The sequence below is a fragment of the Seriola lalandi genome, unplaced genomic scaffold, assembly GCF_002814215.2.
Source record: "Seriola lalandi dorsalis isolate HSWRI2012SDOR001 ecotype SW California unplaced genomic scaffold, Sedor1 jcf7180002054840, whole genome shotgun sequence".
In the NCBI taxonomy this organism is placed as follows: domain Eukaryota; kingdom Metazoa; phylum Chordata; class Actinopteri; order Carangiformes; family Carangidae; genus Seriola; species Seriola lalandi.
Genome location: NW_019525393.1, coordinates 935,661 through 962,615, shown reverse-complemented (window position 1 = coordinate 962,615; position 26,955 = coordinate 935,661). Strand labels below are relative to the sequence as shown.

At 40.3% G+C, this 26,955-nt stretch overlaps 2 protein-coding genes across 6 annotated transcripts in view; one reads left to right on the top strand and one right to left on the bottom strand.

Annotated features, from left to right (window-relative positions):
• Window positions 1-18,811, top strand: part of vgll4b (vestigial-like family member 4b) — a 41,166-nt gene extending 22,355 nt beyond the window's left edge. For 3 of the 4 annotated variants that reach the window (XM_023426821.2, XM_087179445.1, XM_023426818.2), the window contains 4 exons: window positions 1,405-1,642; window positions 11,567-11,834; window positions 12,248-12,365; window positions 13,172-18,811. In XM_023426821.2, coding sequence (XP_023282589.1) covers window positions 1,405-1,642; window positions 11,567-11,834; window positions 12,248-12,365; window positions 13,172-13,428 — 881 coding nt within the window. In that variant the 3' untranslated portion in view covers window positions 13,429-18,811. Of the gene's footprint in view, window positions 1-522; window positions 766-1,404; window positions 1,643-11,566; window positions 11,835-12,247; window positions 12,366-13,171 lie in introns of those variants that run through there. The other variant, XM_087179446.1, reaches the window with a different exon arrangement.
• Window positions 18,812-19,030: 219 nt separating this feature from the next.
• Window positions 19,031-26,955, bottom strand: part of atg7 (ATG7 autophagy related 7 homolog (S. cerevisiae)) — a 56,517-nt gene continuing 48,592 nt past the window's right edge. For both annotated transcript variants that reach the window (XM_023426816.2, XM_023426814.2), the window contains exon 19: window positions 19,031-20,386. In XM_023426816.2, the coding sequence (XP_023282584.1) occupies window positions 20,354-20,386 (33 nt within the window). In that variant the 3' untranslated portion in view covers window positions 19,031-20,353. The remainder of the gene's footprint in view (window positions 20,387-26,955) is intronic.

Genomic DNA, 26,955 nt, shown 5'->3' with positions numbered 1-26,955 from the left:
CAGTGCGGTATCGCAGTCTCTCTTCTTTTATTGCCACCTCTCTGTCCTGCCAAAAACAATGATGTCACCCTTGTTGCCATGGTACACAGTGGGGCGAGCAGGAACATGCCAGAGAGAGAGAGAGAGGGGGGAGGAACTGCTGCTGTGTTTCGGAGGCCATGCTAAAACTAAACATACATGGGGAATGGTGTTTGAATAGAGCACACATTTCATTACATTACAAAGTCTTTTCAGTCTTTGTGTGTGCAGGCTACTGTCTTCTGAATGACTGAATGAATATTTGTTTTCAGATCGGTTTAAACTGGTTGCTACCCAGATTTTTTTGACCTCATGCATCCAAAAGTTGTTTCTTCCGCCAAAAGAACACTGTAGTTTACAGGTTACTTCCTCTTTCGATTATGACAGCTCAGAAAATGTTTGCAGTAAACAAACAGGATAGATAAATAATAGGATTCTGCAGGATAAATAAACCATTTTCCAAAAATATAATCAACACTGCAGTTTAATATGGGGTTTAATATGAAATAATTTGAAAAGGCACAGGAGAAACCAGTTGGTGTTGCATTGCAGGGAATTGGTGGTCTAGTGTTATTAGCTTGTTTTTTAGTATGTGAGTAGTTATAGAGAAAGCTGTGAATTGTAATGGGAGTTTCAGTCCAGGCTTTATGTTTTGTTTGGGAAAAGTCAGACAGATACATGAGGCCGAAGCAGTGGAAAGTCCCCGTCCTGAGACAGAGCCAGTGGTAGTTTTCCTGATTCTCTTTTGCTCTTACTCCCACTCACTGACGACTCTGTAGGCCTTCTGTACCAGGGACTGGAGGGAAGCAGAGAGAGTCAGACAGAGAGAGAGAAATAGTTCACACCACACACACACACACACACACACACACACACACACACACACACACACACACACACACACACACGCAGAACCCATCCACAACTATTTCTTCCAAAACATTCATAACCAGATACTCCTCTGCTCATGCCAGAGGTTTGTGCCTCTCTCAGCAAACTGTATGTCAACAAAATCCAAAATTTGAGCAGAAACACAGCCTGTACAGTAAAACACTGTCATGAAGTAGTTTTTGTGGTCAGACTGTTTAAAGAGGCAATAAAACAGTTGCCTTCTACTTGAAAATACCATAATTTTGACTAATTACCATAATTTACATTCATGGCTATGCACCCTGTTTAAAGTGTAAGCACGTGAGTTGACAGCAACTTCGCAACTGTCAGTTCAGTCTCAGTCATGTTTGAAACTACTAAAACTATGGTCAACTGTTGTTTTACAATCTTAATGAATATTCCAATTGTATAATAACACAGTTCTTTTTTGAAATGCACTTTTCAACATTATTAAAAACTCTTCTTTCTTTTTCCCTTGCTATCCTCCAACCTCAGGTGAAGCAGCTTTGAGGGGGGACCCCAGACTCCAGTCCTTGTCCCTATCCTCATCCTCCTCATCATCATCCTCCTCTTCATCGTCATCCTCCTCCTCGTCCTCCTCCATCTCCAGCCACAGGACAGGTCCTCCTCCCATCAGCCCGACCAAGAGGAAGCTGAACGGGGACCAGGGGGACAGCGACATGGACGACAACGAACATGTGGCAAAGATGAGCCGACTGTTTGCTGCACAGCTGTGAGTACATACATGAAACACACATATTTGTAGCTGCATGAGTGAACAGGCACTTGCACACATTCTAATAAAATCCATTAATTAGACCTTGAAATAGGGTTATTTTCTCTATATTCATTTCCGGAGGTGCTAGAAAACAAATATGGATCTCCATTTTTCTATCATTGCACCCTTCTCTCTTCTGTCTGTCTCTCTCTTTCTGACAAAAACACACTGTAGCCTATGAAAAAGCCACTTTGCTTTCCTAGAAGCTACACATACACACAGTAAACTCACTGTTTTTAAAAGAAGCCATTTTTTACTTGTGTATGCAAGTGTTTCTCTTGGCCATGTGTTCGTGGGCTCCTTGCTTGGTGAAGCTGTGCACAGGCAGGCTTTCTCCGAAGTCCCAGTTTGGACTCCAGGGTGCTACGCCAGGTTTAGCTGGCTCCACAGTGTTCTCCTTATAGCCGCAGATCTCTGGAAGCTTGGAAACAGGGACTGCACAACAGAAAGATTACTCACATCTCCAACGTTCCCACATTCCCACTTCCAGAGATTCCAGAGATTCTGGAGCGCTGATTGGTGGTGAAGGAGTGTTGGGGCCAGGGGCAGTGGTGTCAGAGCTCTTTCTCTCCCTCTCTTTCTTGGTTTGACTGAGTCAGTCATGGGACTCCAGCCATCGCTATTTATTGCAGACACAGTCAAGAAGGTGTTAGGTGGAGCTGTGGAGTTTTTCATGCATGCTAGCTCTTACCAATACGGCATGTTGCTGAAGCCACAGATAACATCCAGAATTAATGGTTGGTGTTGTTTTTATGCCACTTCATTTCCACCTGTTTGTCACCCACATGGCTGTGAGGTGACACAATGGAAGCCCTGGATTAAGAGTAGAGCACATTTACTGGCAGTATATTTATGTAGCTAAGCATTTGCAAACTCAGATGCTTGTGTAGATGTGTATGCTAGCACATGAACATTTGCACATATGAAAACAAAATTACTGTAGCAAATAGCTGAATTGAATTCACTGTTGGAGGAACACTCCACATAATTATTCTGAATATCAAACACTTACTTCCTTTTAAATAAAAAAAAAGAAAAAAAAAGATGGCAGCTGTAGTCAGTTTGTATTCACAGAAATGACAATGGATTGCAATGGAGAGTCAGAGAAATTTCAGTTTCTCAAATCGCTCCTGCAGTATAATCCACTCGTTCCAATGAGCTGTATGGTCAGTATGTTCTTAGGCTCTAAAACATAGCATAAATACACTACATATATACACAACTTTCCTGTCACATCTTCATAGCTCCAAAGTTCTACCAATAGAACTGTATTTAGTGATTATTGATGAGGCAGTGGCCATTTGGAACGTACAGAGCAGCATATAGAAGAAATATAGAAAAAAATCACCAGATCCTTAGAGGATTCAGTTTATATTCTACAATGGTTTAAAGCCTTTTAAACAACCAATGTATATGTTCAGTTGACTGTGCGACGAGGCAGGGATATGTTTTGTTACAGGCAGGAATCTTATGACTGTTAAATCAAGTTGCTCTTGTGGCACAAGGGGAAGGGTCTTTGTTCCTTCATCTTGTGACCCTCTGGGCTCACATAACAGAGGATTAGCTTGCGCGTTGTGACATTTGTGCAGACTCATCTTGCTTTCTGTTATGGATGTGTCAGTGGTGGGAGAATTAACATTATACTCTGTAGTCAAACCAGGCAGTAAATCCATCTTCCCACTCAGTGTATTATTCTGTTGTCTCAGTTATTTTTCACTCTGAGATATTTTTCATGCACCATGCGGTTAACTTCTGCATACATTGATAAGCAAATGCTCCTACTCATGTATCACAAGTTGGATTTCATTTTGTAAGTTGGTGTGCCACAGTACAATGGGCCTTAGTGTCATATCAGCTTTCAGTTGGTGTTGCAGTTTTTAGGTTTTGTAAAAATAAAACTGATGCAGTTTAAAAAAGAAAAACATCTGCAATGGTTAAGGCTTTTGAATCCATCCATGATTATTTCCTAGAAGTAACCCATGATGAGACATAATCCCTTTATTTAATCTTTATTTTAATTATGACCTTGAAGTCATTTGACTGAGCTGTAGGTTTCTACCCAAGAACAGTCAATTGCTAGTTGACTTGCTAGGAGCCAAATTCAGGGCTTCTTTCTATTTCCCAAAACTTCATCAAGATATTTTTTTTTCAACCTCTTTGCCTCAAGGCCATCCTAAAAAGTGTCTTATTTTTAGTCATTTAATTTGAGGTTTCTCTGAGGGCATTCTTACCCTGGCAAAGGTAACTGCAGAGTGACTTGTTGAGACCTGCAGTCAGAGTCAGCCTCTGAAAAGTTTTCCTCCTCGTTGCCTGTCCAAAGAACAGTGATTACACTAAAGTGGAGAATGATCGGTTGTCGTTACAGAAAAGGCTAAAAATAGTGGTTTAAAGAAAACACTGTAGGGCCCTTCACAGTCGACTCATCTTTATTTAACATACATGAGCTTTCTGCTTCATTTAACTCATTTGTCAATTGTAGGAACAGTGATTAGGTATAATTTGAAAATGATGGACTTAGTTCTTGGGATAAATCTAGACAGAAAAAACAGAAAAAGAACCCCTGCAAACCCCACCACCACATACACATACACACACACACAGACTCACTCAGATACATGAGAGATGGTTATCTGACACCGTTCTAGCTGTTGGATTTTGCTGGCTGCTTCTATCTGTGTAGCTTGTTTTTTTGTCTGTGCTGATTGCGCTGCTCAATGTCGACTGTTTCTACATGTTGAGAAGCTTTGGTGTTCATTCTCCTCTCTTAAAACAACAACAACTTTTTTTTCCCCCATTTTGCTTGAATTGCTGTTTTCATGTGTGCTGACTACATCAGCTTCTAAATAGTGTGATTTTATGTCGAGTTGCTTGTTGTTGGCTGTCTATTCTCTGTAGGTTCAGTCATATTCTCGGTGAGCGTTGACACAGACAGACACCTGACACCTTAAACATGTGGCGGGGCCATGAAGGTGGAAGCTCAGGTTTCTTTTGTTGTCTAAGTTGAAGTCGAGGGGGGCGGGGGGTGGTACACAACTGGGCTCAGAGAGAAAACTCATAACCAACGCAAGCTTTTTTTTTTTTATATGGGTCAGTATTAACAGGCAAGATAAATGAAAGTTTATGGCATGGTAAATTCTGCATTTAAAGTCTAACTAGAAATATTGGCAGTTGTAGTGGCAGGCTGATATGTATGTCTGCACTAAGTGGGCATGTGTTTGTGCAGGTATGCACATGTGTCATTGTGTTTGCTGCCTATACATGCATGTGTGCTTGTCCATCTGTGATCATCTGTGTGTGTGTGTGTGTGATGAGTGGGCTCCTTGTCAGGCAGCAGGGACTACGTTCTCATTTTCTCTGAGGAGTAGGAGGAGTCTTGAACAAAGAAGCCTTATCCTGTCCACTGGAGCCTGCGGGCTGGAAGCTTGCTGCTGCCTGCTCTCCTGCCCGCCACTCTGGAGTTGTAGACCAGCGAGTATAATAGTCCTCTTGCTCAGCTGTTTCATTCCTCCTTAAATATAAGAGCCAGTCACAGAGCAAGGCTCATAGGCTTTTAATTGGGGAATATAACTACGGGAAAGTATATTTGCATCAGCCATGTTACATATTACTCAGTGGGCTCTAGGTTTGTTGATTTCCTCAGATATAAAGCTGGGGAGTATATCAGAATTAGGAATTTATTGTCTTTCATTGGAACAATATTGTGTGTTTTTCTATACACTGTGAACACATAATTACTAAGACTGATTGTGGTGAACTCAGCCAATTGACCTGATTTTAAGATTTTCACCAAATGAGGCCTGTTAGTCATTGCTTGGAGCAAATGTTCCTTTTTCATGTTCTTCTTGTTCTCGGTTTCTTCCTAATAATTCGCCTGAATTGCCATTTCTTTTCACTTCATTATTTGAATCGCTGAAAAAAACATATGTACAATCATTCAGAGGTTTGAAATGAAGCTACGTGCTTTTAGTAGTACGTAATCTTTCTCTCACATTCATGCTATGTTACTCTGAAAGGTAGCGCTGCAGATGTAGGATCAAAAAGCAAAATCTAACTTAGTCAGTTTGCTGCAGTAAGTACTGTAGCATACAAAAACTGCAGCTGCTTTTTACTGGGAACTTCATCAGTAAGTTGTTCTCATGGAAGTTTCTCCAGAGGCCAAATGGGGAGAAATAGAGAGAGGAAGAGTCTCTCTCTCTCTCTCTCTCTATCTCTATCTCTCTCTCTCTCCCTCTCCCCCCTCTGTATGTGTGTGTGTGAGTGAGCATGGCCAAGGCTGGTGAAGTCATTGTTACCCTCTTGTTTTACATGGGACTATTTATGTAGTGTGTGAGCATGTGAGGGGAGGGGGGAGAGCATGTGGGAGATTTTTTTTTCTTTTCAGTGTGTGTCTGTGTGTCTGTGTTCACATGTTTTCTTTGCCTTCTTGTTGTGGTTGTTCCCATATCCGATCTGTCCCAGCTTTGATAACAAAGGATTTTCTTCACTTCTCTTTCTCTGCAGTCAGTTAACTGGCAAAGATGTGCTTGATTTCTATCAGTAGTTCTGCATGAGTGAAAATCTGAGAGATTTAAAGGGCTGTGCCAAGATCTGTTTGGAAATGGTGTGTCTGTCTACTTGTTTTAGGTAGGCATAAAATAAAATTTAAGATGGTGTTCTTGTGAATTTTATGTCATATTTTATAGTACAGAATGTATGCGAAGGAAGATTACTTGATTTATAACAATAATAGTATGTTTATACCTGTTAAAGTGTATTTCCTCTGGGGTTTGACTATTCAATTCTAAGGATGCAAAATATTCTTGCTGACTTCTGCTCAGCCTCGCTACTACCGCCTGGAGTGAGTAAACTGTGTTGAGATATTCATATACTTTATATACATAGCCCGGGTAAGCCCTGTGGCTCAATATCTGTGTGTATATATCCATTTTGTGGGTTTCTGCAGACCTCGCAGAGCTTGGGCCTGGTTGTAACCTGTGGTTGAGCCTTCATCCTCCTCCTGTTTTTTCTTTTTTCTTTTTTGTCGTCGTCTTCTCTCTACACCCTGATTTTTCCCAGATGTTTCCTGTGTGTGTGTGTATCTCTCTCTCTCTTCTTGCTCTTTCTTTATTCATTTCTTAAAGGCGTAGGATATGAGCCTCTGCCCAACCAAAGATTTGTAGTGAGGTTTTCTCTGAAGACTCTGGAGCACAATTGTGAGAAAAAGGCTAGAACTTTTATAGCTCCTGTATCTTTGCCTCAAAGTAAAATTTAACTAACTCACCAAATTGGCAGTCTCCTATAGAGCTAAATCAAGCACACTTTTGAAAACTCAACCATATTTTTAAAGTTTGCTTCATTCATTTGCTTCCTCTGTTTATATTTGTTTTATTTAGTTTTCCATTGTGGTATTTAGACAAGTTGACACATACAAAACTGATTGTTATGCCAGCAAAAGCAAATTACATGTTTTCATATTTTACAAGAATACAGACCTACAGCTGTTTTATTTTTTTTAATTTTCCCCATCCTTTAAGTCTTCAAACACATGATCACAGACATGATCTTTAACTTGAGGTTAACTTGAAGACAGGGTGTCATGTGAACAGTTACTTAAAAGGCAGCACTTAATGACAGATCCAAGGAGTGTAATATTGTTCAAGATATATGACTATATCATTTATGTATTGAGGGTTGGACTCCCTGGGTTTTAAATTAAGGGATCTTTCAGTGAGTGCCCACCACAGTGACTACCACTAATGCCAGGCTGCGCTTAACCCAGACTCTAGTAAAATAGAATCAAATAGATCAACTCCCTATTTCATTGTGTCAAGCTATCCATTCTGATGTCAGTCACTCAGTTACCATTTTCAACTGGGGGAAAAAAATGTCACAGATAAAGTATCAGCCCTCTCCCTCTTTGTACTTCAAATCACATTCACATTAGAGGTGTGCCATAATGCAACCAAAATAATTACTCTCATGTAGGGTTGTTAATAATTAACCACTTAACCGGTCACCAACAATAAGAATTTTGACCGATTTAATACTATCAGTCAAACAGTAAAAAATATCTTTTGATATGAGCAGGTATTCTCTGCCGTGAGACTACACAGCAGACCAGTTAAAAGGACCATCACCTTGTGTGATGATCTGCAGGTATCTCCAGCATGTCTTTGTGCTCGTCAGTGTCGCTCTCTGTTTAGACACTCCAAATCTTTCCATTCCACCTCGATATTTTTTTAATGAGGTACAGCCACTCAGCTATTCTAAATAGATGTCGGTTAATGTTTTTTTTTTTTTTGACATAGTTAGAATGATCAAAACCTTTTGTGAATCTGAATCCAACATACACTCTGAAATCCACCAATCCAAGATTTACATACAACAACACAAACTAATTATTTTCAGAAAATTGACTGAAGAATACCACTGAAGAATTAACTTGGAGATTCAGATAAAAGAGCATAACTCATTTACACTCAACTGCAAGCTACTTAGCAAGTTGCTAAAAGGTATCTTGATAATTTAGGAACAGAAAGACCCACTAATCTCTTGGACTGTTGGACTGAACATTAAAAGATGACTCAGTCTTTTTTTTTTTTTTAAGATATCACAATGCTACAGAATGGTGTTTTTCTTTAGAAAACCATCTTTAGCCAACTGTGAAAGGGTGCAAGATGCACTCATTCCCTGCTATATTGCTTTTGCTGTCAGAAGAGTTCAGTCTGATTGAACAGTTCAGTGTAATTGATTTGACCTGCAAAATATTGGGACTCACCAATATTCAGCCAGTTTGAGATCGAAGATGACTTCTCCTTGACAAAGGCAAAAGTGTAATTTTGTTGTCTGGCTAAACATTTAGCCACAACTGGTAAAATCTGCCAGTTAAGTCACTTCAACAGGCAAAAATAACAGTTTTGGCTATAAATGAGAAGCCTGCAGTCAAAGTGCTGGTCATTAGAGCTCATTGTTTTTTATTAAGTGACAGCTTTCTCTTACATCTGTATATTGATCATTAAATCAGCACTTCTGTCTCCTTTTCTCTGTCTGTACCACCTCAGTTCAAGCCACTGCTTGATCTAAAAGTGATTTTTTACTCTGTAGATTAGTTTGAGCTCCATCCTCAACCTCTTCCCCTGTGTTTTTTCTACAATCTCCACTAGGTGCAAGAGCAGTTCTTTACTTTTCAAATGCTGTCTCCCTCTGTCTCCCACTTCACCTGGTAACCCTCTCTCCTCAGACCTAGCCCTTGTTTCCACCCCCATGCCGATCTCTTGTGCGTAGCCCTCACCATTCGCCCTTTCCATCCTCCCCCTCTTTCCCCAGCTGCGACCCTAACGATAATTGAGAGGTGAGTAAGAGAGACAAAGACACAAGAGTGGGTTTTGAATGCCTGATCCCTGGCATGAATTGTGGTCCAGGGTTTGGTGGGCAATCAGGCGAGGGGAAGGCGGGGGCGGTGGTGGATTCGACAGCTACACCATTCATTGGTCAGATTTGTTGATCCCGTTCACTGGCTCCTGCGACGGCCCCTCTTGTGTGAGGATGTGGGCATGCCTGCTCTTTGGCAATGATTAAAGTTTGGAACAACTTCCACAACCTAACTCAAGACCCAGCTGCTGGGTGGGGATGAAAGAGAGAGAGAGAGAGAGAGAGACCTTTTATTATCAGTTTGCCTTTTAGCTAATCGAGATTTGTTTATAATTGAAGATAACAGAGTTATACAGGAGGACTTTGGTTTATAGCATTTGATTAAAAGTTGACATTTCCTTTAGCAATAATTTAAACAATACCTTCAGCATTAACTTGAGCACACTTTTGTGACCATTATAACTTGATTTTTATGTGGTTAACTCCACAAAGCATTTATCTATTTTTATTCTATTGACTGCTTGATAAAGAAGGAAACTGAAAATTGATGCCACTATGGGAAAACATAAAAGCTTATTGGTGAGCTGCCGGCCAGGGTTTATGTAAGAGCTGCCAAGTCTCTCCCTCTTTAACCCTCAGGAAGTTTGCTGCCGATTGTGAAAGAAAAAGAAGAAAGAAAGACAAAGAGAGAAAAAAAGAGAGGGGGTCTCTGCTAATGTAAGCTCTCGGCACAAACGAAGGAAACTACCGACCTCACTCTTTCTTATCATAGAGGTCCGGACCATTCACATGCAGCCCCCCCCCACCACCACCACCACCGCTCTTCGGCTTTTCCTCTCCCCCTCTCTGTATTCTTTGGAGACTATTTATTTGTGGAGGACGGTGCTGTGGGCTCCAGATGCTTGACCCAGCAGTCAGGTTGCCTGGTCACATGGATCTACAACTGTTTGCCTGAACTTGTTGTTTTGCATCCAAGCAAACCTTAAAGGGCTGCTGCAGCTTTTCACCTCGAGTCTGCTGTGTGTTCTCATTCAGACTTTTTCACATGGGTGGGGAAATGCCTCCACACGGCACATGGTGAGGAATAAAAATTAAATGACCCAGCTGACACAATATTGTCTATGTATAGGATGTATATCTGTGTAGAAAGGAGGAAGTCGGTGTATATGTGCTGATTTGTGAATGGATGTGTGGAAGCATGTGGGTGCTTGAAATTGGAGAGAAATGGAGATAGAGAGAGGCGAATACAGTAAATCTTGCTCCCTGTAACTGGGCCTCAAATTGTAGGAGGGGAGTGGAGCTGCAGGAAGGGTGTAATACACAGTCGAACACACACACAGACACACAGACCACATTTGACGTACTGAGCAAAATAATTGCTACCTGTTAAACTGCAAGCAAGTGTGCACAGCATCAGGCACAACCACTTCGCTACATATTAAAGTCATTATCATCAGAGCTGGGGGAAAAAAAGAGACCAAAATCTGTGTTGTGTTAAACTGCCGTTACTTTAATCCCTTATCCTTATCTCTGCTTTTTCAGTGATTAAAATATGAGCTCACAGTTTGGAGAGAGCAGGATTTCTTTGTGGTGGGAAGTAATTCTCTTTCATATGGAAAGTTTGTGGCTGCCCACCTTATTTAACCCTCAGTATTCAGTACATGGTTGTGATTGTGGACAATGTTTCTTTGCGTTTTCTTTCCCAAGACACATAGAGATGTCAAGGACAACTTTGGCAGATTTAATCAAATGTCGACAGTGAGCTGCAGCTAGAGATAACGGCTCAGTCCACATCTATGCTGCAGTAACACTGCAGGATTTTCCAGGTTTTCATCTGACAGCAGTGAGGGCAGCTGGCTGCAGGCTCGCTGAAGAGATAAAGTTGATTTGCGTACTGAGGAAACCACTTTAGAGCTTTGAACTTCGTGCCCCTTTGCCCCTCTGTACAAGGATATGTTTGGAGTCCATCCATGTTGGATAATATTAGTGTTCCTTCCTCCTTCCTAGAAAAGAGTGTGTGTGTGTGTGTGTGTGTGTGTGTGTGTGTGTGTGTGTGTGTAAGTGCTTGTGCAAAATAGTCTTATCAAACCCTCCAGCAATCAGAGAAGCTAGAGTGTATGTATGAGGTCACTATTAATAGCATCTGCTGGTCCTGCAGTGTTTGACAGAGAACCCCATTTATAATTGTCCTTTTGTTTATCTTTTCTTTTTCGCCCTCATTTCATTTTCTCTCACTCCGAACCCCTTTTTACCTCTCTGTCCATTTCTCTGTCCACTCCATTTGCCACAAGTCTTCCCTCATCTTGTTTGGGTATTTGATAGCCAGTTTGGAGCCAGTATTATGTTGATAAATGCAAAGATTTTTTGAAGCTCCAAGTCTGACTAATTTTTAAATCAAATTCTCTCTTGTTTTTTTTTTCTTTTTTAAATGAAGAAAATTATATTTTTGTGACATTAATGAAGTAGACATTAATTTAATCTGCCTTGTGTAAATTAATGTGGCTCTTTGTCTTTCCCTCTATTTTCCAGAAAACCTAATGGAGACTATCGCAGCTCCACCGTCTCAAAGGACCGTAGCCGAAGCCCCATCGAACGCGTGGTGGTGCCCGGCGGTCTGGGAGTCCACAGCAACCACCTATACAGTCACGCCCACCACCACCATCACCACCTGTCCAGCTTAGCTGGCATGGACCAGCCACTGGCACTCACCAAAAACAGCATGGTGGAGTCTGCACGTAGCAGCACAGCAGCAATGATCACAGTGCCGCACACAGTCAGTCCCATGGAACGCCAGCAGGTAACATGCACATCCTGTTTCTTTTGCCCAAACTCTGACAACATCTTTCACAAATTGTCTGGTAAACCTCAACCCTAGTAGGTCCCCCCATATGATGTGACTAATGTGCTTTCATCCGCCTAGCTCCTTGGTTGGTTGAGAGTAGAAATTTCCTGTTTGGCTTGTTAGCCAAAAATGTTTTAAAACCCAGGTGGTAACTGAATCATTCCCTCTCCCTCCAACTTCAAATCTCCTTCTGGACTGTATTCTTTACTGTAATATTTCCCACTTTTTCTGCCTGTGTAATTATTTTCCCAATTTATTTACACTTCTTGTACCTTCTCTTCACAAGTCTTGCTTTATTGTTATAATATGAGTGGATTTTGGCGTTGGTTTTGATGTACGATGTATGATGATTTGTCTTTGTGTTTCAGAATCGTCCTTCAGTGATCACATGCGCCCCAGCCAACAACCGCAACTGCAACCTGTCTCACTGTCCTGTCTCCCACAATGGCTGCTCAAGCCTCACAAACAACTACAGGAGAATCAACAGTGAGTGCACTCATGCAAATGCATTTGGATGAGCACACACATAAAGACATAAAGACACAACACCCTAGTTCTTTATATTCTGTTGGTAATATTTTTTAAAGTAGCAATGAGGGGCAAACATGATATTTCAATAATTAATTAATACTGATTATTACCACGTGACTTTTATTGGATGCATTTGTCTCTAAAAGTGGGTTTCATTTTGGAAACAAGCTAATTTCCCATCCAGTGCAGTTTGTGGGAAACCCTACCGCAAGAGCAAATCTCTCTCCAGAGAAAACACAGCAGCTCATACTCTCCACATTCAGAGTGACTTATATAACTAGTGATGCGAGAGAAAAAAATCATCCCAATTTTTCATCGACTCACAGCGTTTGTTTATAGCACATCAATTGCTTTATTTACTGCTTTGTCTGTTATCTCTGTACTTAAAGTCACTTGAGGCCTCAGCCAAACACATGTCTGTTTTTTTTGCCCTGTCTGTGAGTGTCAGTCATGTCTTCTGTGGGTTGATAACTTTACTGTGGCTGTTTTTATAATCCTAGTGAAATCCCTATGATCTCATTGAGGTTAACAGTGAAATTTAAAACGGTGATTTAATATAAAAAAACTGCAATGAAAAAGTGAAGTAGATGTTGGAGTTAGTATTTTTCCATTGACCTAAAATGCACATTACCAGTGTTTAAACTGATGTTGGGCAATAAATAACCCACTAACCATTATACAAGTGAGCCTTAGAGATGTTTCTCATTTCATTATGGGAACTAAAAACTCTTTCTTGCCTTCTCCCATCCTGCGTCTTTTAGCCAACACAGCCTGCGACCCAGTGATTGAAGAGCATTTCCGCCGCAGTCTCGGGAAGAACTACAAGGAGCCTGAGCCCGCCGCCACCAACTCGGTGTCCATCACAGGCTCGGTGGACGACCACTTCGCCAAGGCGCTGGGCGAGACCTGGTTGCAGATCAAAAATAAGGGGAGTCCCTCGTCGTCCGGCAGTAGCCCAAACTCCTCCCCCGACAGTCACATGGTCAATCACAACCACTCCCCGTCTGTGGTCTCCTGAAGGGGGGAGGGATTTTACAGGGATTTGCCCCTGTTTCCCCAGCCCTCCCAATCATCCTGGCTCCAACATTCATGCCCCTGTCACTCCTGGTCTGTCACCAGCATCCCAGAGGGAATGCCTGCCTGCTGGTCTGCTAAACACATCCAAAACCCTCAAGCCTGCTCTCTCTCTATGCACTCATAGAGGATCAATCAAGCAATAACAAAAAGGTTGTTTTTTTCCCTTCTGTCCTCTGGTATGCTACTGCCAGACAATAATCAGTAATGAGTGATGAGGGCTCGACTTGGGGACTGACTGGAGCATCAAGCTGCTCCTTCTATTCATTCATCATCCCTGCATATCAAGCTTGGAGCTGAGCAAGTGTCTGTAGTTATATGTACATAAAGAAAGAGAGGAAAGGGCGGTGTTTTAATTATTAATTTTCTTTTCTTCTTTGTTTGTTATTTTGTTTCTTTAACCGTAGTTTTGTGTACTGCTTCTGCATTATGAGATGCCTGACATTTTTTTTTAGAAAAGACGAGAAAGAAACACTCTGGAGAAAATAATCACAAACCACCTGACTGTGCTACCAAAGAAACCTTTAGACGCTGATATTTATCAATGCCCACATCAAAAACAAAACAACAAATAAGCCATCTTGTAATCCCCTCCCTCTTATCTTTCTTCATCCTCTCACCTTCCTTCTCTCTCCCGCGCTCTCCTGTGTATGTGTTCAGGTGATTTTGTTACTGTATGTGTATACTTAAGCGGTCGACTTGGTCTGATTTGCACTACTGCCGTAGAGGGTAAAGGCTGCCATGTCAGTATTGCAATCTGGCACTGCACGTACTGCGACTGATAAAACTGAGCAAAGACATTGAGACTTTTGCTGGGATCTCTATTTGATTTCCCATTAACTCCTGTTTAAAGTTTACCTGGGCATGACAGAACAGTACACACATAATTATCGTGCATTATTTATTGAATGCATTTCTGAAAAATGGAAAATACATACCAGCAGGGTTGGGCAGTACAAAATGGAAATGCAAAGTAATGTGGATTTGGATAATGTGTCCAAATATATAAAAATAATTTTGCCACGTCCCTGCATGTTGATTATTACATCTGTTAAAGAAAACAAACATGTTTAGATGGTAAGAGAAGGTGGATGAAAAAAAGGTGGATTGTCAGGTCTGACTGTCTAAAGCCAAGCCTAACTGTGTGCTCATCACTTGGTTCTGCCTGTGTAATGGGTTCAGCTCCCATTAACTAAACAGATCCCTCCCCGTCAGCACAGAGTATCAGTCCACATTAACTTACACTTGTAGTGCAGAGAGCTCTCCATATTAAGGGTGGGGGTATAAACAATCAGGTGCTCTGTGGGAGGAACTGGCCTCTCTTCAATTTAAGTAAATATCCATCACCATGGATACTGACAGAAGCATTAGTCACCCAGCTGCTCATATATCATCCCACTTCCCTGGATAACATCCCCAAAACAAGTTAGGTGAATTAAGGATAAACTCATGCCTCACCTTTTTTTTTTTTTTTTCATAAGAACTTCACCTTTTATTAAGTGATTTTTGTCTACAAGTGCCTTGGGAAGTGTAAGGAAAATGCAGTTTTATGTGCAAATGCAAAATATCTCAAGACAAGTCAGCCTAAATTCACTCCACTTCCAGCCTGCAGTTCAGACTGGAAAGTATGAGGATGTAAAAGGACAGAATACGTTTCTTCACCCACCTTTCCTCACCATTCTGTTTTAGATTTTGAGGGGAAATGACACTTAATAAATCTCGACTATTGAAAATATATTGGGATAGTAAATACATCGTACTACCCAGCCCTATGTTCAGAGCCGGTATGTATGATCAAGTATACATTTATTAATCAGTGTTGATCGGTATCAGCATGGATAAATAAGAAACATACAAAATTGGTTCACCTGCTTAAATTGTGCCAAATCGTTGCATGGTGATTTTACCAAGCACAGTCGGGTTTTCAAAATCAGTTAACTGTGGTGCTGATGGACATCACGACTATGATGAGAGGAGATTAAGACTGAAAACAAAGTTGTACAACCTGCGTGTGTTGAAGGTTGGCCTTTGCTGAACAATGTGCTTTGATGTGTTTCACAGGCTTAACTGCTGACAGTGATGAGGGAAAGATGACACTGCATGTCACTCTGTGGTTGAAAGAAAAAAAGAAAATAGTCTGGTTTCTCGACCGGGGGAGAGAAAATTATTCAGATCTCTTCAAACGCGCCTTTGTTTTTGTAACTCTTTGAACATGGGTGTTGTAATTATATTTGGCTTACACCCTGCTGTCCCTCCCTTCGTCCCTCCCACCCTCCCTCACCTACACACTGTGGTTTGGTAGAATTCTACAAGGTTTTGAAGGGTAAACTAATGCTTTTACAGATGCATGTTTTTTTTGTTTTGTTTTTAATAGCTGGTATCTATTAGTGTTTTTAAGCATTTCAATCTTAACTACTATTATCCTTTTCATTCGGACGTTAGTTGTTACTTCTTTCGTTGTTAGTAACGGACATAGACACTATACACTCACTGCTGGGTCAGTTGTACTCCATATTATTATTGTTATTGTTATTATTACAATTTTGTATTTTTGTTTTCCATTAATATCAGTATGGTAACAAACATCTATAGTGGGACAGCCTCCGGACAGGCTCTGTTTAATGATGAGAGCTGCGTTTCTCAAAACCATCTCGGCACGAGAGTCGATCAGCTCATTCCCGCAGCAGAGCCGTGATCGTTCTAGTGTCGGGTTGGCTTTGGGATACGCAGCCCGTTAAGGTTTTCTTAAGATGTTGATCCATCGGTGGTACAGGATGCTACAGCCTTTAGCATGACTAAGCTGAGACACCAAATTGACACAAATGAGTCCACAAGACCTTGTTTTCCACAAAAGCATCTTAGCCTGAGATAATATAAAATGACTGGGTGCCATCTTAAAATCACCACCTCCGCACCAGCCTTCACCCACATTCTTGCCACAGTCCAAAAAGAACTTGGTAGACGAGAAGCTAGCAGGGTGGGAAGCTTTTGGGAAACAAGGTATTGTTTACTGTAGAACTTAGTGATGACGGCTCTCAAACATTTTTTTGACCTTTACAAAAGTGTCTTAAAATGATCACAATAAGAATTATTTTGTATTACAAAAGAGCAAAAAATAACATCACAAAAACGGCATTGGAGAGAAGCTAGCAAACAACACAAAACTTTGTTAGTGGTTGTCTGAATTTATGGTGTACTGTCAAAACTCTCAGCCTTTAGCAGTGGACTTTTTGTGTCCTGACTTGGTGTCCAGACTTATTTTTGTATTTCAGTGCTTTCTTTTCTGAACAACATTGTATTGTTGCTGCAGTTAAGCTAGACTGCTGCAGTCTGAAGAAATGAATTTTACTCCTATGAAAGAGCCTGCGCCAAGGTGGCATACATTCCTCCTATAGGGAACTTTGTACAGGCCTCAAACACACTCTGCAGACACAGTTTCTTGCATCTTTACCAGAACAACAAGGTGTCCACTTTTGCTTTTTTTGGCCTCAAATCCATACCACAAGACAAAAGAACAACCAATGGCATACATTTTTTTTTAGGACATTCAGAGCGTAGAACTTAGAGAACTGGGGTTGGTGAAAGTTTGGTGTCATTCTGTAGTAAAAATACAGAATCATTTCATGTCTCTGAGTTGAGGTTTATAGGTGACAAGGTTCATATTTGTTTGTTACATCCTTTACAGAGATCTCTACATGGAACGTCAGTGTTCTAGAATGTCCACACATTCCATCCTCAACTATCAGAACAGATGTGACAGAATCCCAAAATTTAAAACCCAACTGCCAGGGAATTCATTTCTATAACAAATACGTCATCTCCAGTCTCAGTGTGCTTTCTGTGACAGGCTCAGAGTGGTTTGGGTGGTGATTTTTGGCAGGTTTGGGGAGGGAGGGGTGAGCAGAGCTTCAGGAGCTGAGCTTCTGCAAGCACATTCTGTGAGCCACGACACATTCAGCTGCCACTCTGTCTTTTCACAATGATGCCACCTCCTCCTCCTCCTCAGATTCAGTTGACCTTGATCAAGATTGGATGTAGGTAGCAACTTGCTAGAAAATACGAGGGATAAGGGCTCGGTGTCCAGAACGTTTTGTTTTTCTATTATTATTCTTTCTCATTATTTCACTACCACCCTGTAGGTAGGAGGCTCTCTTTCTGCTTCGGCACACACTCCCTACACACTGTAGGAAAATCACTTAATAAAAAAATACTTTTTTATAATAGGTAACTATAAGACCATCATTACGCTGTGCGTAACGAATGTACAGAGAAAAAAATCGTAGGTATTTTTTGAGGAACAATTAATTTGTTAATGATATGTAGCTATTTAATTGTTGTTTTCCCTGTCCTTATATTGTAATCATTGCATTTTCTTTTCTGTGAAAAAAGTTGATCTTTTTTGTTTATAGAGTTTGTCTTGTTAGAGTAAAGGTTCAAGTGCAGGAGCACAGTAAACATATGAAACCACAATAAGCCACTGGTGTGTCGGTGACAATCGCTACTTCCATTGGTCCCCGATGTTCTGCAATCATTTAAATTGTGTTCGATCGCGTGACTTCTGAGACATCTGAACAAAAGTTTGACTTTGTGAGCAAAAGGAGTTTGTCCTTTTAGCAGGCTCTTGATCAGTTAGCATGTTTTGCATCGATGGAACAGAATGATTTTGCCACTAGCCCAGAGCATCTTGTCGGCCATTTCCATTTAACTATAAAACAATCAACATTAGTAATGGGCTAGCAGGCAGGTAAAATTTCCACCACTGCATGTAAACAATACCAACTGTGGGTTTTGAAAGTCTTGGTGACTGCTTTTGGTTTACAGATGGGAACTGAGCTACATGTAAATCCATCAGTCTATTTGAGAACATTTGTGGAATTGGTTTAACATGAGAACCTCAATGAAATCATAACATTAAAGCTTAGCTGATGAAAATCTGAAAGCATATTTCAGTCATAGTTTGTGCTCAAGCTCATCTGCTTCATTTTCTGTCCGTGAGGCTGAGCTGAGATGAGCAGCAAATGAGCTTTGGGGATGTCACGGTTCCCATCTGTGGAGGCCATTTTGCAACTGTAAACAACATGAAAATTGTGCAGATAAATCAGAGGAGTTGGCCTTTACTCTGACTGTACCACATTTTCCAGGTCCTTTTTGAAGTGGAAGTAGCATGTACTTAGTGGTAGTAGTACTCTGAACTGTAAAAGAAAAAAAAAATGTATCAAGAAAACAGTCAATTTGTGGCTCTGTGTCTCCTACTAAAAAGGTTTTGGCAGGCCACCTTTTTTGTACGTAAAGTAGCCTTGATGAACAATAAAGTGCTTTTAAACCACTGTCTGAGTGTGTGGGCCTTTGTCTAACTATTTTGTGTGTGTTTGTGGCTGTGTAATGGTTAAGACAGATGGTACAAGGGGATGGTTATTTTGGCGAATCAAATAGGTGCAAAGACTCACATGAACCAAATGTATAGAAGGCTGTAGTATTAGGCAAAAAAAAACCAGAAAAATTTAAATACACAATCTGAATTTAAAGATCACAGATGTAAACAAGGAAACAATAGAGACATTTTATTCCAGTTTTTGTTTAAGTACTTAAAGAAGAGATTTAGGGCACCAGAAACAGCTGAGAAAAGACAGAATTATGAAAACAAAGTCTGAATCCTGAGTTTAATCTCAGATGTGAGTATAAATCTGGAAACTGGGATTTTATTTTAGAATTCTGCCTTTTGCTCACAATTCTGACTTCAGTCTCTATTCCAGTCTGCACTAATTCTTTTCCATAAGTAGCCAAGCAGCTGGTGAAATACATTTCATCACACTGAAAATATTGTACATGTTAGCAGATCAGACACAGGGCACATCGTAAAAAGAAAAAGAAACATAAACTGCACAGATAAGCACATGCATGCGTCTACACAAACAAACCATTAAGACCTTCATTTTCTCTGTTATCTGTTTTAGGTTAAACTGTGCAGTTGTGAGCTTCAGATTTTCAACAGTAACTATGAAATGTGTCTTTATCAGAAGCCACAGTTGAGCTGCTGTACAGTAATGTCTGTGCAGGTTTTCTAAGAGTAATACTTTGAAAGGAACAAAGCTGGTCTTAGTATTAACTGTACTGTATGTCTCTCAGTCGCTAGTAAACAGACAGGGAGATGGATGGATTTGCTGAGTTGTCAACTGTGTTTTTCTATTTTCACAATTCACCTGAAGCACTTTTCCAAACTGAATGAGCGAACAGATGTAGGATGTCAAATTCCTGCCAAAACAATCTTCAGCAAATCCATTAAATGTGTTGATGGAGAGACTGTAGGGAAGACTTAACCTGTGACCATTCAGTGAAGCTTTTTTAATACAAGTGTGGAGTGTTTTGTTGTGTTTCAGCTCAGGAAACTGAGCTGACTCCAAACTGTGAGTAAATGTGACTGAAAACATCATTACATAATAGGAGCAGGTACCTTCTCCCTTCAAAACAACAGCTTCATACACACAATGCAGAATATAGACTTGATCCTGTTTCTAATGTCACACTGGAAAACAGACATTGACTCAATCAGATTCTCTTGCTGTTTATCAATTTTAACCAAATTGTTACACCTCACTTAAGCTCCAAGCCTTTGGCTGAATTAGAATCCAAATGAAGACTAATAGGAAATTTAAAGCTTTTCAGCAACTTTTCTGAAACAGCTTTTGTGCTGTACTTGGCTTTGATGATGTGAATTTTGTGATTGTGTCCAGTGTTGTCCACAAAGCCCTCGCTGAGCCATTCACTCCTCCTGTCCTTTGTAAATGTAAGATCCTTTCAGAAGAAACAGACAGAAACATGGATTGGAGTGTCCTGTCCTTTGGTGGCTCAGGGTTTGCACATCCGGTCCTTCAGATGCTCTCATCATCGCTCATATCCCAAATCTGATGAGACACAAAAATACACAACAGAAAAAAAGATGATGAAATAAAGAATTAACACAAGTCATTATTATATCTTCAAGACAATGTCTACATGATTTGACAACATATTCTGAACTCCATCCCCTAGTGTTTCTGCAGGCTTCAGCTGAGTTTTCTCAGTGAGATGTAGTCAAAACTCCACAAAAGACTTTGTTTTTCACCAACCATTGTGTGTGTCCTTGAGGTCTAACAATCGTGAGTGAACTTATTTCCTCATAAAACATCAGCAAAGATTTTCTGAAAATGTTTGAAACATTTCATATCATGCATTGTTTGAAACTTGCTAGATTGCAGCTTCCTGTCAAGGTCAAGAATGAACTTAACAAATCACACTTTATCTGTAATATATGTGGTGTACGCATGTCTAGGTGCAGTAAGCACACTACCCAGAGTCATAAGGTATCATCAGGACAATAACAGCTCTGTTGAGCTGTGGTTCTGACATAAAGTAGTGGAGTTGAAGATGCATGTAAACATACGCTGATTAACCAGAATTATACAACACAAACCCCAGCACACTGCAATACAGACCAGCACGGATCAATAACAGCTGATTTACATCAAAGTTGGGCTCCATAGAAGCTGCAGATTTAATACATGTCTACAAACAGCCATGAATGTTTGATTTAATTTGAAAAACAGGAAGAGACGGATAAAAAGGACCAACACATATTTCTGTCTAAACAAGTGACTAGTAAGTTACAACAAAATGCACCTTAGAGAACATGCAGGCAGCCTGCAGCGCTCATTTCCTGGCTACATGCACCAATTGTATAATAGCTTTGAAAATAATTACTTACAATCACAGCTAAAAGCTTTTTTACCAGGAAGTGACAGCAGCATGTGATTCACACACACACACACACACACACAAGCCTGCTTTGCAATACTGTGTCAGTAAACAACAGTGGCCTTCTCATGGCAGCAGATTCTTCACATTCTCGCTCTGTAAGACGTAATTCACATACTTCTAACAGTGGAATGTTTTACACACACACACACACACACACACACACACACACACACACACACAAACACACACACACACACACACACACACGGTTTTGACACATACATGCAGGATTCCTTTGAATGCGCTGCTTCACCACTCAAGGAGCTGACATGGGAATTCCAGTGCAACAAATACAACCAAAAGCCTTCCTGATCTTACATTGTATGACATTAAAAAGAAACTGCTTCATGTTTTTTGACACGAGAACATCTGAAGTCATTCGAAAAAAAGTCACAAACCATCTAAAAAAACAACCAAAGTTGGGTTGCAATAGACAATTTTCTTTCATTAGCAATTAACATGCAGATTATTTTCTCAATCAATTGTTTGGTCTATAAAATGTCACGAAACCCTGAGGCCATGCCCTCAAATGTCTTGTTTTGTCAAACCTACAGTCCAAAACCCAAAAATATCCATCTAACAGTGATATAATCAATTCATCAATTATCAAAAAAGTTACTGAATATTTTGTTGATCAACTAATCGTAACACTAAACCACACTGATGATTTGACAAACATTCACATATTAAAATGAAAATCTAATTAAAGTTTGTAAGGTTGAACTTATAAACACCAAACTGTTTTTGGCAAAACTTTCATTCTTGTAATTTCCCAAATAATTTCCATAACAAGTTTCCTGGGCAGTGTGCACAAGCTCAGTTGAACAACCATACAACATGTATGGAGAGCAAAATAAAACAAATAAATTACCCTGATGGATTTGTTAATCCCTTTGAACTTCCGTGCCGTGTTTGTGAAGAGGCCTTAGTATGAAGAGAAAGCGACTATGATTACACACATCATGATGGAAACTGTTATGTACTGATGCCCCACAGTAAATGACCACAGCAGTGTGAAGGGAACAGAACACGGAGGAGCAGTAATGGCTCTGCCACCTCTGCTCAAAGCACAGCACATGTGCTCAACAGCACACACACCAGGAGCACCCAGTTATTTATACTGTGGAGCCAGATTTGACAGGTTCATGTGAAACAATCAATGTAATAAATCAATTTAAAATGAACAGCCCAAACCTCACAGCATGTCAGCCTCATTGAAACAATTCTGACAAATGTACAAGGGATTATGCTCAAGCAGGATGCTTTTATCTTGACTATGGTACCTCCCATGTACACACATCCCATAATTATGTAAATGTATGGATGTATGGGGAGCATGAATGAAGTAACAGTTGGAACTTTAGTGGACAAAAAAGGAAAGAAATTCTGTCTTAAATAGAGATGAGAAAACTGATACCACTCCACGGAGTGTGAAGGTGAAGTCAGGATGTGGTTAGCCTAGTTTAGCATTAAGACTACAACAGGGGGAAACAGTTAGACTGGCAATCTAAAGTCAAGAAATATTTACAGAACATAACAAAGTGTGCTTTTTAAAGTTTTGTTATAGCATGAGCTACAGAGATGCTGTTCCTCCCTGCTTTGTTTTTAAGCTAGGCTAGGCTAACCACATCCTGTCCCCAGCTCCATACTTAATTCACAGACATGAGATTAGTAATGACTTCCTCACCTCACTTTTGAATAGGAGGGGGGGGGTCGTATTTCCAAAAATAAAAAAAAAGTGTCTCTGCAGGATACAAGCTCTATTTTAATCTAATGTGACAGACAGTGAGCGAAAGTGATGATGTTGTTACAGCAGCAATGAATATTTCAGTGAAATTCAGTGAGTCAGGTTCTTCCATTTTATTTAGTTTTTTTTTTTTGGCCTTCTGAACCTATATCAACAAGGATGCTTTGGGTGTTGTTTTTGTTTTAGCTTTACGTTTGCGTTTGGGTTCTCGTGTGGTCAAAAGTCATTTGTGCCAGTACTCATCTGTTCTGCAGCATGATAACCTGAACAACAGTCTACCAGAGTACAGACTAAAACTGAGGGTTGCTCTGGTGTTACGTCCCTGTAGTCTTCAGGCGGCCTTTTTTCAGAAACTGCGTGTAGTTGGAGAGTTGCAGGGCAGCGTGGAGAATCAGGGACAAATTCATATCAAAGCTGGATGTTCGGCATTTCTGCTCCACTGCTGCTGGGGAGCGAGCATCAAAAGGACAGCAACCAAAGAGCTCTTTGAAATGAAGCGACACTGGAGCCCCTCTCTGGACGGCTGCCATGCCGCACTGATGGCGTGTGTGTGTGTGTTTTGAGAAATCTTTTGTGCGAAATGAAAGGGACAGGGGGGGAGAGAAAGGAGAGACCTTATGTAACGTGAATAGCTCCAGCAAACTGAAGCCAACAACTTTACTACAGTCTTTCAAGCACGGCTGAATACTTGGGATGTTTCTCAACCTTTTACCTCTGTTGCTCCAATGCATAAGCAGATTTCTGCAAAGCAGAGATCAAAAATAAATCACTTCTCTGCTCGCTCCAATTAGGCAGCTTACTGAAATCACCAACTTCTTTCATTCAAAGTTAACAAATAACGTGGACCTGAATGAAAACCAATGAAAAACAAGTAATCAAACTGTAAGGCCTAGTTTCTTTTAGAAAGGCTTGAGTAAGTGCTAAAACCGAATGGTTGATTCACAGATAATCAACCATTTAAAATTCTAATGAGAAAATTTTTTGCTTTAATACGTTTAGAGTATCAGAATAGTGTCATAAGTTTTGCTATTGCTACATAGCCAACGTTAGCATTAACAGCTGTTTAACAAACATCGTGAGTTCAGAAACAAAGCTGCTCAGAGCACCTATTATAACCTCTAGTGTTGTAAAAAGCAACAAGGGCTGAAGCACATGGCAAGACTGGTAAGTAAACAGCTGTCAATGCTAACGTTGGCTACGTAGCAATAGTAAGACTTATAAATAGCTCCTTTAAGAATGGATATGTCTGCCAGATAACTAGCTTACCACCTAGTACAGTAGTAACTACACTTTTACTGGTTAGAGATTATGTTTGAAAAAAGCTACCATATTGGAGTTTATGGGAAAGTTAACAGCTCTGTCCAGGTTTTTACTGGATTTTATTTACACTCCAACAACCCCAGCTAACCGACATAGCATTATCCCAGCTAGTGTTGTGTTTGTCAGATACACTTGTTTGTTCTCACTCTCAGAGATATTTCTCCTGCAACATTAAAACTGAACTATACTGTTTGAAAATACAAACAATATAGTATAAATCTTACATATTTTTCTTATCCTATTATCGTACTTATAAAACTAGGACTAACTAGCTCTACACTGCAGATTAACATGTTGCTCTGAAGGCTTAGCCAAGTCAATTTAAAGATGTCGTTTCAGGCTCGGGGAAATTTTGATGGGCATTTCTCACTATTTCAAAGATTAAACATATTACCAGAAAAGTAACAATAAAACGAATCGTTAGTTGCAGCCCTAGCCTGAATCATATCTCTCCTGAGTGGTTGACCCCACACTACACACACATACACAAACACACATACACACCATGACAGCACCTCAAGGGGATTGGCAGACACACAATCAAACGACACATCTTTAACTTTGAAGCAGCCTTATCGCTTCAGGACCTTCAGCCACTGCAGGTTAAAAAAAAAAAAAAAAGGGCTCACTGGATGTTTCATAAAGTCCAACAGTAAGCTGCATGTAATCATTGTGTGAATGTGTTTGTGTTTGTAATCAGTTGGGCACTGGCTGATATGACAAGTATAATCCAGGCTAGTTGTTGAAACAAGGCTGGGATCTGATCAGATAGAGGAGGTTTTAGCTGGGAGCCGAGGCTGGTGGAGTCACAGCCAACTCTCTGCTGCTGCTGATTATTGTTCCCCCACAAATACAACACAAGCCTCAGCATGAGAGTCTTTAGCAATATTTACCACTCTGCAGGCCTGTGTCAAAGCACTGCTTCTGGAAAAGCAATGCCACAACTACAATATATCTGCTGCCCGGCGTGACAGTTTATTAAGAAGCAACTGTTCGGATCAGTCGGATTTCAATGACATTACCAGCGTTAGGCACATGGCTCAGGGTTGTTACTCCTTAGGCGAGCTGATACAAAATACTGAGCCTGCTTACAGGAATACATCCTAAGTGCGGGTGGCCCCAGTGGGAATCCACCCTCTGAAGCCATTCAGCTAGGCAGCGCTACACAACCACTGATGGGCTTTGCTGTTAAACACACATCTGCTTTACATATTAGACCTGACACCAAAGCACAAAGCGCAAAGTCAAGCTTTCATCATGGAGACTGGCTCCATCTGACATGCAATTAGTGGACCACACAGAGTGACGTGGTTTACGGCTGCTGGATACAATAGTGACTGTGTGTTGAACACAGAGGAAGAAAAGTAAGGAATCCTGTCTAAGTGAATGTATCATTCACTCTTGTGATCTTGGAAAGTTTATCTGTGTTTTTACAAAGCTGAAGAAACTGTAGGGACTGCGACTGATATCTGTCATTACAAACATTGTCAGTCACGCTGTCATCCAGGCCGCTCACTGGAGAGATAATTCAACTTCAGCTCTTTACAGATGTGGAAACATAACCGAGCTTGTTCCATCTGTTTGTTAAAGTAATGGCTTTTTGTCATCCAGGCATGTGTTTATAGTACATACATGCTCATTATGGTTTCATTCAGACATCATAGAACATTTACACAAAGAGCCACAATGGTTGGTGATGAGTTGAAAAGTAAAGTAACATGAAGACAAAGTGTTTTCAGTTTTCACAGTTATTTAGCAGTTGAAGCCATTTTTTCACCAACTTCATTTAAAGAGTCAGACACAAGCATAGAACGGCCAGATTTTAAGTTGGGACATTTAATTTGTATTGGCTTTTACGTTGTATGTAAAGTGTGTTGCTGGATATTCATTCACTCTTTCATTCAGTTGAATGAAAATATATAGGGATATATAGGGAGGGAGGGTTTGTATTATTGTAGGTGTTTGTGGGCTGTTTCTTGTCTTTCTAAGGGAAAAATAACAAACATTTTTTATCTTAGTTTATAACAAGATATTTAACAAGATGTACATCTCTTTTCTGTGTACTTGACTTTGAGCTATTGTGGCCTTCACAGTGATGTGGCAGCATTGAGCTCAGGCTTGTGCTGCGTTGGAAGTGTTATGGCAATCTTAGAAAACCCGATGCAGTGAAAATGCCATTGTGTCTTTTAAGAAAAAAATTACTTGTCTGCTTACTGAATAGTGGCTTTAGTCAGCACTGCAGTGAATTAAACCTCACACACTGAAAGTAAATGCTCATACATTCACTGTGTTTGGTGAACATCCAGAAGTTGTTGACTCTTAATATCACTAATTGAAGCTTTGGCAAAGAGTCCTTCAAATTTAGACTTAACAAATAACGTGTGCAAAACATGACTGAGAATTATTTCCCTTTTAACTCTTCAGAGTTGTTAAATATGGAAGTATGATGGTGTTTCAGGCTGTCTGCCTCTTGAACATTGCATGATCATTGTTCAGTGAAGCCCAAAATGTGTTAATTCCTGCTTTCTGATCTATAAAATAACCCTTAGCCTGTAGAAATATCAGCACAGGGGAATTAGTTCAAACAAAGCGGTGGCAGCCATGGAAATT